The sequence below is a fragment of the Strix aluco genome, chromosome 3, assembly GCF_031877795.1.
Source record: "Strix aluco isolate bStrAlu1 chromosome 3, bStrAlu1.hap1, whole genome shotgun sequence".
In the NCBI taxonomy this organism is placed as follows: Eukaryota; Metazoa; Chordata; class Aves; order Strigiformes; family Strigidae; genus Strix; species Strix aluco.
The window spans coordinates 72,069,509-72,086,541 of NC_133933.1; the positions used below are offsets into that span (position 1 = coordinate 72,069,509).

Genomic DNA, 17,033 nt, shown 5'->3' on the forward strand with positions numbered 1-17,033 from the left:
AACAGCATCTAAAATTATTTTTTCTTTTGCTGCTTCCTGTAAGCTGCTGGGTTTGCCACCTTTTTCTGCTACCACTCATCCTGCTTTACTGTCAACTGAAAATACTCTGGGATCATTTTTTGGGAGCATTTTTGTGTCCTGGGACCATGGAATAAACCAGAAGTGTTTAGAGGAAGTTTGCAAAGAGAAAATTGTTTCTAAAACAAATTACCTTGTTTTATTGTAAGGTGAGTTATTTTTTGTTTTCCAAATTTCTGATTAGACAGGAAACAATAGCTTTGCGGAACACTGGCTGGCTCCAAGTAAAGCAGCAGGGTAATTTCTTTAGAGTGTTTTATGCAGCTAAATTTTTAGAAATATATTATTTAGATTTCATGGCCTATTTTAGAAAGCATTTCCCCACCTTGCCAGTGCCTCCATTTGCAAGCAAGGCATTTTTACTTTTGTATTCTTTGTCACGAGGACCCTGTTTCATGGTGCTTGTGAGCTCACTTCTACAGAGCTCTGCTTCTTTCAAGCAAAGTCAGCTCCAGGAACAAAAGGTTTGCAGGATTAGGTCCCAGTTCCCAAAGTGGCCTTGCAAACCTTCGTAGCCAGATGGTGGTAGGAAAGAGAACTGATACCATGTAAATTCTGCCCAGACAGCACTAGTCAACATAAAAAGCAAATATTCCTCATCGTCATTTTCCTTTCTGAAAACAAATATTGTAAAGAACTCTTCAGAAAAAAAAAAAGACAAAAAAAGAAGAAAAAACCCAATTCGTCTGAAAATTAACAACTTTGGACTGTATTTTCTAATGAATATTTCACAACTGTTCCATTAGCTAATCGTAAACAGTGCTTTGCCTGTTTACTCAATAATACATTTTTTTTCCTCATAGTTACATCAAGGGACATTCAACAAAAATTGAGTTGCTTAAAATGCACAGAAAATTTTTTGTTGTTTAAAATATTTGTAAAGAAATAGCAGCTTAAGGTGTGCTGGAGGCATAAGGAGAAAGGATTCCTTACACAGGGACAGGTATTACATTTTCATAGTTACATGGCATTGGTCATTGAAAAATGGATTGAGAAATTTTGTAGCTGTATTAGCCAGGTTTTTGCAGGTGACTGAGTGACTTAAGTAACAAAGTTTCATCGAAATTCAAAGGTGGTAAAAATTCACAGTAATCAGATAATCTAACTTAAAACCGAATTTGCCTTCTTGCCACCTTACCAGCATTTTTTAGAGTTCTAAGTACCTTTGAAAATGGTTTCTGATTTTGCATAAGATTTTAATGTCGGGTGAATTGTTTTTTGCCCGCCTGTGTTATTTTTGACTGCATTTTTGAAGAAAACAAGCTTTCCTGTATTTTCAACTTAAAGTTCTTCACCTTATATGAAGCGATGAAGAAAACAAAGCCAGTTTACTAAATGAATTTCCAAGTGGTTAAGCAAAATTTTTCTGTACAATAGAAGCCCCAGGTTTGAACATTTGGAGTAAAACAAAAGATAAATACCAGAATTGTTTCATTAGCAGGACAAGAGACAAACAACAGATGTGTTATATTGTGAGTTAATTATATAGTGGGTTTAAGTCACTTAATGAATTTTTGTTTCAACCAAGGTTTATCATAGTAGTTCTATGACACATATGTATCACTATATGATATATACACAGTATGACATATATATTGGTATATATTGATATAGAATCATAGAATCATTCAGGTTGGAAAAGACCTTTTGGATCATCGAGTCCAACCATCAGCCCTACTCTACAAAGTTCTTCCCTACACCATATCCCCCAACATCTCATCTAAACAACCCTTAAACACATCCAGGGATGGTGACTCCACCACCTCCCTGGGCAGCCAATTCCACTGTCTGACCACTCTTTCTGTGAAAAATTTTTTCCTAATGTCCAGTCTAAACCTCCCCTGTTGGAGTTTAAAGCCGTTCCCCCTTGTTCTGTCACTAATCACCTGTGAGAAGAGACCAGCGCCAACCTCTCTACAATGTCCTTTCAGGTAGGTGTAGGGAGTGATGAGGTCTCCCCTCAGCCTTCTCTTCCTCAAACTAAACAGTCCCAGGTCCCTCAATCTCTCCTATAGGATTTGTTCCCCAGGCCCTTCACCAGCTTTGTTGCCCTCCTCTGCACTCGCTCCAGCACCTCGATATCTCTCTCGTATTGAGGTGCCCCAAACTGGACACAATACTCCAGGTGTGGCCTCATCAGTGCAGAGTACAGGGGGACTATCACCTCCCTACTTCTGCTGGTCACACTATTTCTAATACAAGCCAGGATGCCGTTGGCTTTCTTGGCCATCTGGGCACACTGCCGGCTCATGTTCAGCTGCTTGTGAATTAGAACCCCCAGATCCTTCTCTTCCACACAGCTCTCCAGCCACACCTCCCCAAGCCTCTAGTGATGCATGGGGTTGTTGTGACCCAAGTGCAGGACCTGGCACTTGACCTTGTTGAAGCTCATCCCATTAACGTTGGCCCACCGATCCAATCTATCCAAGTCTCTCTGTAGTGCCTCCCTATCCTCATGCAGATCGACACTCCCGCTTAACTTGGTGTCATCTGCAAATTTACTGATGATACACTCTATGTCCTTACCAAGATCATCAATAAAGATGTTGAACAGAAATGGTCCCAACCCCGAGCCCTGAAGAACACCATTTGTGACTGGCTGCCAGCCGGACTTAGCTCCATTGACCACCACTCTATGGGACCGTCCATCCAGCCAGTGCTTGACCCAGCAGACTGTTCACTCATCCAGGCCATGAGCAGCCAGTTTTTCTATGAGAATCCTATGGGGAACTGTGTCGAATGCTTTTCAAAAATCCAGGTAGATAATATTGACAGCTTTTCCCTCGTCCAATAGTCGGGTCATCTTGTCAGAGAAGGAGATCATGTTTGTCAGGCAGGACCTACCTTTCATAAACCCATGCTGACTAGACCTGATCCCCTGGTTGTCCATTATATGACTTTTAATGGCACTCAAGATGACCTGCTCCATGACCTTCCCTGGCACCGAGGTCAGACTGACAGGTCTATAGTTTCCTGGATTGTCCTTTCTGCCTTTCTTGTAGATGGGTGTCACATTTGCCACCCTCCAGTCCAATGGGACCTCCCCAGTTGATTTCAGTTAAATCATGGAAAGCAGCTTGGCGAGCACATCTGCCAACTCTTTCAGCACCCTTGGGTGTAACCCATCTGGTCCCACAGACTTGTGTGCATCCAAGTGGCGTAGCAGGTCTCTGACCACCTCCTCTTCAGCTGTGCTGACCTCATTCTGCTTCCCCTCCCCATCTCCCAGCTCATGAGGCTGGGTGTCCAGGGAACAGCCAGTTCCACTGCTAAAGACTGAGGCAAAGTAGGCATTGAGCACCTCAGCCTTTTCCTCATCCTTAGTTACCATGTTTCCCTCTGCATCCAGTAAAGGAGGGAGATTTTCCCTAATCCTCCTTTTGCTGTTAATGAATTTATAGAAACATTTTTTATTATCCTTAACAGCTGTAGCCAAGTTGAGCTCTAGCTGTGCTTTGGCTCTCCTAATGTTCTCCCTGCATAACTTCACTACATCTTTATAGTCTTCATGAGAGACCTGCCCCCTCTTCCAAAGGTCATAGATTCTCCTTTTGTTCTTGAGATCCAGCCAAAGATCCCTGTTTAGCCAGGCCGGTCTCCTTCACCGCCTGCTTGTTTTTCGGCACACGGGAACAGCCTGCTCCTGTGCCTTTAAGACTTCTCTCTTGAAGTATGTCCAGCCTTCCTGGACTCCCATATCCTTCAAGGCAGCCTCCCAAGGGATTTTGTTAATCAGTCTTTTGAACAGGTCAAAGTTTGCCCTCCGAAAGTCTAAGATATTGTGAAAGGGGCAGAGCCAGACCAAAGTACAGCATACAGTTATTACTCAGTTTTACCATACAAACACAGCATTGTAAGGGCAAGTTCATGGACTGTGACCCAGCATTGGAAGGGCAAGTTCATGGGCTGTGACCCAGCATTGGAAGGGCAAGTTCATGGGCTGTGACCCAGATAGAAATTCCAGGCTTTGCTGGTTTCAGGGAGTGGGCTGGGGAGTGGGTCGTTTCAACCAGGACCCAGGGGGCTACAGGAACCAGACAGGGTGAAATGGGAACAGGGGCAAATTGAATTGAGAACGTTTCAGTAGGTGTACAGAGAGAGAGGATGTATTTTGATGGGTGTTTTATCTGCCTGTGGTGAAATGGCTGTGTATGCACATAAGTGTGCGAGTATCTGTGTGTACATGTGTGTAGACACACACGTGTATATAAAAGTTTTAAGTGAGTATTATGATTACTGCTTGCAATTTTCAATTCTTAATCATCAGAGGTGAATGTGGCACTAGCTTTATTCACAGTCTTGAGTCTCTCTTCTGTGCTTACTATTTATTTATTATAGACTGTGTCCCACATTTGATCATTTCATTATGTATGGTGATATTTATGCTGCCTAGCTTAGGAGGACTGAATTTTTATACACAGGAGAAAGGAACTGAAGCTTTAATGATATCCATAGAAAACTCTTGTTCTGCTTATTCACACTACTCCAACTTAGGCATTTTGCATAATACTCATAACATCCTAAGCTCCCAAATATATTGTTTGTAAACAACACCATAAAAAGATGTTTATGAATGTGCATTGGGGAGAAATGAAAAATGTATTATCTAAGCAAACTGGTGATTTATATTCAAATAAATGTAAATGCTTTCTTCATAATGTTGAATGGTTAGGTTCACTGTTAAGATGGGTAAAAAGTGTATACATGTGTGTGTAAACATGTATTATATATTCTATTTAATATATTCTTTATAATTTTTATTTTTTTAGATTATGAGTCTTCCATTCTGATTTAATATATCCATGTCACTTATATTTAAGTCAAAGTTCATTTTTTTCCCCATCGCTATTAATTTTGTAATTGACTTTACACAATTAAACTTCACCATTGCAGTCCTGGACAGGTTTCCTAGGAATTTTATAATGTCAGGCTTTCCCTGTGTTTACTCCTGCAGTCTGATGCTTGTTGACATGCTGATTCTTCATGTTTCATACCTCCAAATAGGTTTTGTCCATCTGGAGGAATGAGCTTAAAGAGGTTATGCCAGCTTTTCCTCTCTCCTCCTAAACTATATATCTCCTCTAAATTTAAACTAGAGAAAAAGAAAAAAAAAAAAGAAAAAACAGTGGATTTCTGGATCTAAACCAAACTGGAGAAATCAATGGAATTTATTATCAGGGGATGTCTAATCTCTAAAGCTAATACAAGACTTCACAGCTATTGATTACATACTAAGGATGCACAAACTGTTAATCATGCATGGAGGCAGTAGAATAAACATACTATCAAGAGGAAATGGGCAAATAAGTGTCAGTAGTGCAGTTATATCCATCTCTTTACTGTACCTCTGAAGCAGGGACAGCTATATTTTGCATTCAAAAAGATCTGTCCTAAAATATATTGAATATCTCCTCATTGCTACTGAAACTAGCATAGTACAGCTGATTATTTAAGTAATGATTCAGATGTTTTCTTCAGCTCCCTGAGGTATATGGTCAATAAGAAATTTGTAAATTGGCTTAATAAGTCAGTTGCTAGATGAAGTGCAAAGAGAAAAAATATCATAGATTTTCATGCAGTTGCATTATAACCTTCATTTGCAACAAAATAAATCTGTAGTGCTAGTACCGTATAAATGCCATTTTTTCTTTTATTCTGCGTTCATATTTCACATGATGAATAGGTGGACATAGTATTTTTTGTGTTTGCATCCCTATTTGTTTTGTATTCTGTATGTGTATTCTGTATACACATCTGAGAAAGGAGATGCCCAGTAATTCCTTCAATTATTATTGTGGGAATATGTACCTGTTAATTTCTCATTTTCTGTCAGACTGCTGAAATGCTTTCAAATTGTACGACTTCTGTCAGCTTCATTAGATTTCTCTTTCTTTGATGTTCACTATTTCTGGATGCTTCTAAGTTTAAAAAGATTGAAGACCTGAGGTTTCAAATTTGGCTGCCTGAAGTCAGGCCTTTAAACTGCTGACATGGAACAAGATCAGAAAAAAAACCAAAAACCCAACTCCTGAGTACCTCAGTTAAACTTTCCAACCTGTATTTACGTACATGACAAGTGTTCTGGTTTTTTAATGTTCTGAGCAAGAAGAAATGCTGATACTCCAACACTGGAATATCTGGAATAATAATTTATTCCAATAACATATGAAAAGTCTATATTGATCCAGCTGGTAATATGATGTTTTGGCTTGGAATACACATAAGTAGATAAGAAAGAGTCCCTGACTGAAGATAAGTAGTTCATGAACTATCATTAAGTAGTTGTTAAAGGATTGAGGCCAGCACTCTTAATTGATTTTTGCCTTTAACTCTAAGTTGGCATTTAACTCTACGTAGAAATGGTCAAAAATCTGCCAGAGTTACAGACCATAAACTTCAATAGAATTTATAAGAATTATTCTGTCATAAAGATAGACTGGTTCAAGGAAGTCAGACTGAAATGCATGGCATTCTTGGGATGCCTGACTAAATTGCGTCTTCCTGAATTGTAATCATAATGTTAAATAATGGAGTTATTGGGAGTTAGTTGAAACCAAATTCTTTTGGATTTGTAGATTAATAATCCTTGAAACACAGGGGTTTCATCATGGATATATTCTAGGACAGCTGACCTTACCTAGGGACTTTTGTTAGCTTTGTTCATAATGTAGTTATAGGATTCTCCTTTGACAGGTCGCAGATCACACACACAAGTGCAGAAGTGATCACAGTCACTGTACATAGTTCTTGCTCAGACTTCGGTTGTCTGTTGAAATGTAAAACTCTAGTTCTGTCCTTTTCGATGAGTGATACACTTCTATATACAGCTATCTTAACCAAGTTCATGATGTGAGGGAACTTAGTATCTACATAAAGCCTTTCGATGTGATTCATTGTTCACTAATAACAAAAGTAATAATTGAGAGTAACGCAACTGAAATGAGCATGTGAAGAACCTGTGTTTATTGTTTCCTTACTTTTGACACATTTGACAGCTGTTCTGGTTTAGGTTGTACTTCTGCTGGTGTTTTTCACTCATACCATTCTTCCATGCTCTTATCAGGAGTCTTTTAGAAGAATTCTTTGCAGCAGCAGCACTGTAACTTTTTTTTTTTTTAGTTTTGGGAACATTTTGTTTTTGTAGGACCTTGCATGAACCGAGGAAGCAACAGGAGCCACAATGACATCTTAGAATAATCCTTTTTTATTTCCCACATGCCAAGGAGAGATCTATCCAGGAAAGGTCAGGAGAAGCCACAGGACAGAGAGGCTCATGTTCTCGTAGAAGAAAAGTCTGGGGAATTCCAGTGGCTGTTCAGACTGAGAATATTAGCAGAAAAATGAGGACTTTTATTTTTCTATGTCATATTTGTTTTAAAATAGAAGGGCAAAATAATTAAAGTGAGAAGCACTGTGTTTTAAATTACAGGGTTACCATCTTAAACCAGATTTACTCCTTTAATAATTGTCATGTGTTTGCTTTTGTATGTCAGAGTTTTTATTTAATATAAGCCCCACATCTTTCTGCAGTTCCCTCAAACCTTATGCAAATTTATGTGTTATCTCACCCTCCACGTCCAGTTAGTTTTCGCCTCCTGTGTCACCAGTGAAGGTGACCTGGGTCACTCTTAAACTTGGTATGAATTTCAGTCAGTGTGGTTAAAGCAGAAATTTGAAGTCAGCCCCTCAGTGTAATGCTATACCAGAAGGAGTTCAAGGCAGGGAGGAGGGATCCGAAAGCCAATCCCAGTTAAAGAATTGTATACACAGTATATAGACAGTATACGGTGGTGTTTGAGAAGCACCATCTTTATCTGAAATGTTTGTGCTTTAAAATTTGTCTGATTGTTTTCCCTTTCATGCGAACAAATTTGTGTTCTGTCTGCTGGTCAGAAGATCTAATCCCCCCTTCCTCTGCCAGGTAAACGGAAATGAAGCTGTGTCTTGCAATCAATATTTTAGGATTTCTGAGGAAAGGCAGCAAAAGCAAAGGACTTGTCATGCTTTACTAGCCTCGTTTTATGGGATTTTTGTCACAACTTCGGGACATCTGTTTGTCTCTGACAGCAGGGTAATACGTATTATCATTAAGAATAGGTTCTGAGGAAATGCATGCTCTCGCCTTCTTGCTTCTGCAGCTGTGAAGGGTTTTGTTTTCGCTGCCATCTCTGTGTAAGTGAAGATCATCTCTACCAAGAGGCTGCAATATTGACCTGTCATATCACGTGTTGCTTATCAAGCACTAAAGAAATTGAATTTCATTTATCTGTTATCTGGAGCATCTTATTAAATCATCCTGCAGTTGGCAGTTGGTATGGGGTCAACAGGTTCTGTCTCTTTTGCCATCTATCCCTGGATTATTAACCTTTGGAGAATTACTAAAGCTGTTCTTTATCCCATAAAGTTGGGTTAAATCTTCTTGATCCATAAATTGTTGTGAATGCCACATGCATGAAATTATTTTGCTTAATGCATTTTCTGGATAAGGAATGAGTATTTAGTAATCTGCATAAGTGTAGAGATCTCTTATTATTCTGGTTTTTCTGTTCTTCTGATATTCTCCCAAGCCTCTGGTTTTAATTGGCTCAGTGAGAGTAAAAACAGTCAGCTCCGATGGTGGATCTGAGTCAGTGAGCACTTGGTAGTATTTGTTTGCCAAGAGATAAAGGGAGGGTGAGGAGGAGGAAGATAGAAGAGCTGGGTATTGCCAAGCATTGAGATCAAAGGACAGAGAGAGAAGCTGGCTGTAAGCAGAGGTGGGAATGGGGTGGAGGTCGTAGCAGCAGCCCATGGGCAGGAAGGATCTGGCAGAAGGGAGCCTGCCATTAGCAGAGGGGCTTGAGAGGATCTAAAGGTCAGGGTTACCACCACCACCACCATATGCATTGTTGCCATATTTCTGTTGGAAGACGTGACTCTGCCAGTCAGGATGTTCATGTTTTAGGGCTTGATACAGTGACAGGATATTGAATTTCCAGCAACAGCAAAAGCCCTGAGAACTTTGTGTTATCACCACAAGGAACTTCCTCCAGTCTTAAATATATTTTCTTCTGGAGAAAAAGGCTTGAAAAAATAAATCATGAATGCCCCCTACCCAAAATTTTAATTTTAAATACAAGATGTAATGCAAAAAATATGCTGTTTCACTCAAATTCCAAGTTCTCAATCAAGAAATCTTTCAAAAGGAATAAACCAAACTTGTTTTACAAATAACTTGTCCTTATGCTCAGATATTCACTTAGCGTCTGAGCACTGTTACGCTTTTTCAAGCTTGTTCTAAGAAAATCTGCAAAAACCCTTCTAAAAAAGAACTAGAGTTGTGGAGTAGAGTTAGCATTTCTGTGGAAGCACTGACAACTAAACTGTAAATGAGCTGTCTGAATTGCTGTTGCTTGCTGGTGCTGTCTGGTGGCCAGGGCATGGGTGACCTGGAAGCTGGGTACCATTCAGTTTTTTTATGACCCTGGTAGTAAATCACCTTGTAGCTTTGAACAAGCTATTAACCATTTTATGTGTCTTTGTCCTCAAAGAAAAGAATTAACACCACCTACTTGTCTCACAGGGGTAATTGGTAGATTAATGTTTGGAGAATATTAAGTGCTTCCTGCCATTATTATTGAAACTCCAGCTGATAGGTTAAGAAATGAACAGAGATTTGGAGAGAGTGTTATTTCTTCCCGCTTTTACATAGGATGCCAGTTTGACATGAGTAATTCAGCAAAGAAGTTAGAAGTCATGGGTTTGGATGTCCATGTATTTTGTATGTTCTAGATGTGACTGAAAGAAGAAAGGTGAGAAAACAACAACTGGGAAGACAAGGTGTAAATTGATTTACTAGGGTTAGTAGAACTGAAAAAGTTTCCAGAGATCAGAAGAGAATACATCAATTGAAATTAAATCCTGGTAGGATTAAGGAAATGTTTTGGTAAAATGCAAACTCTAAAGTGTGATGGGGAAAGGGAAAAATGGCAGATGAGCACTTCTGTTTGCCCCACACTGAGAAAAAAGTTATTCTTAATGAGATACCGAGATTTTTAGGAAGCCTACTCAAAAATTCAGTAGTGTTTTATCTGAGAAAAATAATTATTTGAAGATTGGTTTTTATTGAGGTGTTACAGATGGAGGCTTTGTGCTGTGGTAGTTTAAAACAATTGGTCTTTGCCTCTAGAGATCCCTGAGACGAGTGTTGCCCAGAAATGAGAGTAAAATTCTGGTTTTAAAGCATCATTTTAGGAGCAATGGGACAGTTGGCAGACTTTACCAAAGCTGTTGAGAGACTCTGTAGACTTTAATTACCATCTCAATATTGCAGAAGTTGTTTAATTTCTGCCAAAGAAGGGAATAGTTGTGAGAAAGCAAGATCACACTCTGTCTTTCATTCTCTCCTTTTGACAGGTGAATAAAGGATGCTTTTCAGATTCTCCTCTGATACTGTGACACATTTGTAAAATTTGCATAGAATTGTAAAATAATTTTTCTTTAAGATTAACAAAGCGTTTAATTTTTTTCTTCTCATCTGAAAGTGCTGTACAGCATCTGTGAATGCAGTTTAAGTCTTCTCTTGAAAGGTGCAAGATGAGAATGGAGTGCATTATCTGCTACTGGTTAGTCAGCTTCAAACATTAATAGTTTCAACCTTCATGGCCAGATGACGTGTATTATGTTGTGTTTATTTTAGAGGCTCCAATAAATTTTAAATTCAGGTTTGAATTCCATCTCTGGTGTGGGTGGTTGAAGGCACAACCTGGATTTAGTAGAATAAAGAGGAAATTATTAAAATGAGAAGGATCATTCCATTTTAGAAGGAAAAACAAGCCTGTAATACAAAACTTCCTTGATGAAGGATATGTTTACTCTTTTAGGCCTCAAACTCTAAATCTAGTGTGCAAAACTAGGTTTTTCATTGTCATTCATATGAGAAAAAAGCTGATAATATAAATCTTGTTTGTCTTTTAGCAGTTCTCTTCCCCTGTGACACCTGCCTGTGTTCGTTTTTTTTCTAAGTGCTTGCAGTAGCCAAGGAAATACTGATTCTTTGAAGACTCTTACCAGCTCCTTCAGTACATCTACTGTGTTGCTACTTTTTTTTTTTTTAATGACTGCCTCACACCCGACTGTACTTGCTAAAGCACCAGCCACTGTTTACTCTATAAAACCCTTTTTTTCTCCCTTCTTTTCAAGTCTCTTATCTCTCAAGGACCTTTTCAATGCTATCTTTCAGCTTCAGATCTCTATTGTCACAGTATACAATATATTCAGAAAGCTACTGCCCAGGAAGTCTACTTAGTCATTTGTATTTTTCGCCTTATATATGATAAATAGGTAGTTAAAGGCAAAGGGAACATACTTGTTCAAAATCCAGAAAGGGAAGGATAGATCATGGAAACAAATAGGCACATTTTTTAATCCTTAACACTCATATATTACTAGGAATACCTTTATGTTATATTTAGAATTTTGTTGTTTTGATGTTTGAAACTAAATGTTTGCAGTTTGTCTGGCAAACTGCATGCTGAATAGATTACACCGATTCACATTTCCTTATTTCAATATACCATCTGTGCTTTTGGCTGGTTTTTAGCCTGGTTGGGACTCTTATTTCATAAATGCAAGTTACAAAGAGCTGTTATGCCCAGAAAGAGAAATCCTATATTTCACTTCCTTGAATGATCTTGCCCGTTTTGACCTTACACCAGCAAGGACATGAGGCTGAAGCTGTACCTACAGCAGGGTTTTATTTTCTCTGATGAAGAAGGATGTATTAGCAGGGTATAAAGATCCCCTTGGTATACTTGCAGTGAAACTCTAGTATATATAGTCATGGTCATGATTTTCATTGTGTAATCATTTTAATTAAGTTCAACGATAAAAGTTAGTCTTGCATGAGGAACGAATGCACTAGAGAGACAATGAAAGATTGATGGCAGCTTGGGGAGCATCATGTACTCTGCTGGTGAAAATGCATGTGTGGAGAGTGGCTGATCTTAGGTAGCAGGTCAGAGATTACCAGCTCAGAGCAATGTCCAGGCAAAGGTTTGGGGATCTGAAAGAGGTGGGATACAATGGGAATATCCAAGAGCATTTTTGGTAATATTTCTGAGGGTTTTTGCTTGAATGAATAGCTTCATTACTAAAATAGTAAACATTAATTAATATCTGCATCATTTCTGTAACTGCTGGTTTAGTAAGGTAATTAGTGTAATTAGCATACAACATTGCTTGGTGGCATGATAAATCATAGTGTAGTGAATGTTGACTCTTTACCACTATGATGTATTATCTAATTTACACAGGTAAAAAAAGAGAGTTAAGGAGGAAATGAAGAAGGGAAGCCAGCAGTGACAGCTGATGGCCTTTTGGTCACTCTTCTTGCATCTGCTGCCTGTATTCTCAACTGCTTTGAATAGCTTCACTGTTAATTAACAGATCTTTTTCTCACTGTTGCTAAGTCTTAATCACTGATTGAAACCTGCAAAGAGAGGCCAGAAAAGAGTGAAGTAAAAAAACAGGGACTGTCAGGTTTTTTCCCTTCAGGGGACTTGTACAAAGGATGATACTTCTTCCAGTAATAAGTTTGTGTTTGTGGAGTATCTCCTTTGCTTTCACATTTCTGGAGACATCATCTACCAGTTACAGTTCAGTGCAAGGATGAAAACCATTAATGATGTTTTTCTTTATTATATTCTATTTTCTAGAACCTATGAGAACACCAAAAACGTTGAAGATTGCTGAGATCCAGGCCAGACACATCGCTGTGGATTGGGAATCTCTGGGTTACAACATCACTCGTTGCCACACTTTCAATGTCACTATATGCTACCACTACTTCTGCGGACACAATGAGAGCAAGGCGGACTGCTTGGACATGGACCCCAAAGCACCCCAGCACGTTGTAGATCATCTGCCTCCCTACACGAATGTCAGCCTCAAAATGATCTTAACCAACCCAGAAGGGAGGAAAGAGAGTGAGGAGACCATTATCCAGACAGATGAAGACGGTATGCGTAAATGCTGTTATGAAAATCACATCCAAGTCCAGTCTAGACAGGTGGAGGGAAATGACTCTATGTGTTACAATATGTGTCCTGAAGGATGGAAGTTCTCTTCTATTAATGTATTAATTGCCCTAAAACAGTAGCTTTAAAAGTATTATAGCTGTTAGCCTGTATATGTGGCCCACACTGTCCACGTACTGCAAGTCAAACTCAATCTCTCTCGCAAGAAAAAGGAGGGTGGCTTTCCAGTCATTCCAAAAATGTGCTAACACAGGCGACAAGAAACACGTGGTGGTGTTAGGTGAAGACTTCTTCACAGTATTAGGTGTAGTATTTGAAAATTAATTGAATTCTGTAAATTTATTTTTAAATATTTAAATATTAAATATTCTATTCAAGATTTAAAACCTCTTCAGCAAATATATTTGAACAATAATTTATGTTGCAGGTTACAGTATATAGTATCTGTTAACTGTTTGAAAGCCACCTATCAGATTAAAGTATTATTTTGACAACTTGGGAGTTGGACTTGATTCTTATGGGTCCCTTCCAACTTGAGATATTCTATGATTCCTCTTTAAAATGCTCTCGATGAAGTTTCATTGACCAGACAGTTGAACTTACCTTAGCTGGGAAGAATAGATGTAGATGTTAATGGTGACAATCAGTGGTTAGACTATGAATCTTGGTATGAAAGAGATTAAAATAAAAATATCTATTTTTCCCTAATAATATTTAAAATGTGGTTGTAAAGAGCAATTTTAGTTTCCTTTTCTTATATTTAGATTTTATTAAAATACTGACAACAACAAAATGAAAATAGATACTGCCATCAGTAACAAAAAAAGAATACTTGGTCTAATGTAAGAGTGTATGTAGATAAGAAGATAAAATTGAAAAAGGTAGTGTGTTTGCCTGTAGATTGGAGGAGAGATTATAGTTTTATATATGGATAGCAATCAAGGTTAGAATCTGGTAGCACTTTTTTGCCATATATTTTCCATTTCACAAGAAATAAAAGAGAAATATGTTTACTGTTGCAATAAAGAAGAGAGAACAACTTATTAAATAGGTATGTATGAGGATCTGTAGAGAACTATAGAGACATAGGGGCATCACATGAAGATTTATTGACAAGTACAGAATTAGCATATTTCATGCAATTCAAATTTTAGCATTACTTTTTAAAAAGTTAATTATAAATATAACCCATGATGAATTGGATTTCTGTATCTGTGTTTACATTATAGATATTTGTGGTTGCTCTTTTCCTTGAGGTTAAAACAAAAAAAAAAAATAAAGTAATATTGTTATGTCCATGTAAAATAGATTTCTTTTTAACTAAGTTTTCAAGAAAGGGTATGGTTTCTGATAGCCTTTATCTAGTTAGATGTGCAGAGGTGGTGGCTGGTCACTATAGTTTGTGCTTGTCAAAAGCAGAGTCAAGTGCATATATTTTGTCTTCTGGTTCCGTTGTGGATTATTCTTGGAAAATGATGCACACAAGGCAGGTTTTGGTTTGAAGCTAGAGTGCTAGTGTGCTACCAGTGAACTTGTTTAGACTCAGTTTTGGTGTCAGAGGTACCATAGTGTAGAAGAAGCCTCTCCCAGTGAACAAAAGTTGCTAAGATAAACTATTTCAAGCAGATGTTGTTTTCAAGGAGGGATTAATAAATTTTAAAAGGTACTTATATTTAGATGCAGTGGTGGTAATAATGCTTGTGACCTGAAAATTGCCTCTTGTGAGATATACTCGGTGGTACTATTGGAAATGAAATGCAGATTTTTAATTGTGTGTTACTGATTGATTTGAAAGTCTATGTCCATTTTGTCATGTATTTCAAAATACAGAGCATGCAAGCAGTGTGCAATACAGAGGGCTTTCAGCTGTCATATCAAAGGGGTATTCACACCTGCATCTCTCCTTGAGCGCTCATAGCAATAGTAAACTGAGTTCTGTAGCTGACTGCCTATGTGTATGCTGCTAGTTTAGTCCCATGTCCAAGTGATCACGTATCTGTCTGAAAGTGTTTTAAAAAACAGTTTGCAGCCTAAAGCAGGACTCGGACTAAGAAGATGAGAGCTACAGGTGTCTGCCCACGTATTTCACATGTGGTCAGAAGTAGCTGCATTGTCATGATGATTTTTGCAGTTTTTGTAGAATGTGCATGATTTTAATTACATAGTGGGGGCATTATCAGTGATGCATTTATGAGAAGGAAAATAGGGGGATCACAGTACTTTCCTACATTTTTGCAAATAACATTAATTAGAAATAGCCATTGATTACATGATTATCTGAAACTGTGCATTTACGGTGTGTACTTTTTCATAAATGGAAACTTTGAAAACTCCAGATGACAACAACAGATAATTAACTTGTTGTTAGCTTTTCTGTAGTGCAGCATTCTTTCCAATGCCATTCTTTCTTACAAGGATCTGCTAATCAACTAAAAACTTTGCAGACTGTTGGAGTTAAAGCTGTCTACCCCACATTTTCTTGTCTCTCTTCCTCTTTAGCATTTTGGCCTCATCTTCTGTTGCTTTGTCCAGCTTCCCCATGCTCCCAGCTCTCTGTCCCTTTCTTCTCTTTTTTTTTGTTGTTTTGCTTTAATCTTTCCCTTCATCTCTCTTCTTCTATCATTTCACCTCCTCCCTTCTGCTAGAAGCTTTACATATATTTGAACTTCTGGGATTCCCTAATCTTGGACTTTTGTGGGGCTCTGGTGTGAGACAGGGAGGGTCTCTGGTGATCTTTCACAAAGCTTAAGTAAGGCTGTGTAGCTGTGCCAGACCTCCCAGAGAGATGAGTGATAACTGAGCAATGTATGGTACCAGGAGCATAATTAACTCAGGAAACAATTAGTAGAAGAACAGGGTAAGATTCAGAAGCTGTGCTTCAGACCTTTGGAGCTGTGACTGACAAATGAAGAAGGTTTTAATAGCTTGTAATTCGGTATCTGCAAGAAAGCAAAGCCAGGAATATCAGTGTGAAAATAACCTCCTTTCTGACCAGAGCTAGATCTGAGTACCTGTGGTTTTAAGTATTTCTATTTAGCTTGGCTAGATGTAATTAATCTTTAAAATATATTGTAGTAATTTGCACAAAGCTGTATTCCGCATAAAAATCAAGCCCTTGAGCAATACACTATTAAACAATTTGTACAAAAAGAAGATGAAAACAAGGAAATTGGTCAGTGTTTTATGGGTGAAACACTGTCTTTCACTTTGGGAAGAGACCTAAGAATCATTAAGATTTGGGAGAAAGGTCTTCTGAGTAGCCAGGTACTTGGCACTATCTGTGCCAAGGTACTCACTGCTTCACCTGGCTTATATAGGAGATGGACAGTGTTTGAAGGATTGATAAAGGAAAAAGATGAAGACTCACACAGTCTGGGGATTCATACGTGCTGGGAAGAGATGATGTTTGGCATTTCAAACAAAGTACAAGAACCATCAGTGAATTTATCACTTAGCATGAATCAGCAGCATGCACGCGTTCTCAGAGCTGCCTGTTCACAAGGGCGCTGCGAACTCAGAGGGACCCTTTGTAAGGGCAGCGGATGGTGAATGGGATTAAAGCAGATAAATGCTTCCTTAATTTTTAATTGGAAACAGATGCAAAAGGCAGTGGATTAACAGGAATGGTGACATTAGCTCTGAGAGAGCAGCTACAGAGAAAGGAAATCATGAAGCTGAAAGTGTTCAATGGTGATTTTATAACTAGTAAGGGAGTGTGTCAGCTAACAGCAGGCAAACAACTAATTGAAAAAGATCACTTGGAATAAGATAAGTACCCATTTTGGGCCTTAAAGTATACCAAAGCTTTGGTCTGAGCCAAAGGACATGCTCATTGGACAAAAACTCTTTCAGAGATCTTTCTGAGAGTATAGCTCATTCAGCTCCATGCAGGGATATCTAGAGTTACAATGCAAGGTTAAGACACCAACTGTCCAACCA

The 17,033-nt window shown here is 38.4% G+C and overlaps 1 protein-coding gene across 7 annotated transcripts in view; it reads left to right on the forward strand.

The window, feature by feature from the left end:
* Positions 1-17,033, forward strand: part of PTPRK (protein tyrosine phosphatase receptor type K) — a 418,239-nt gene that overhangs the window by 308,606 nt on the left and 92,600 nt on the right. For all 7 annotated transcript variants that reach the window (XM_074819158.1, XM_074819152.1, XM_074819154.1 and 4 more), the window contains exon 8: positions 12,774-13,076. In XM_074819158.1, the coding sequence (XP_074675259.1) occupies positions 12,774-13,076 (303 nt within the window). The remainder of the gene's footprint in view (positions 1-12,773; positions 13,077-17,033) is intronic.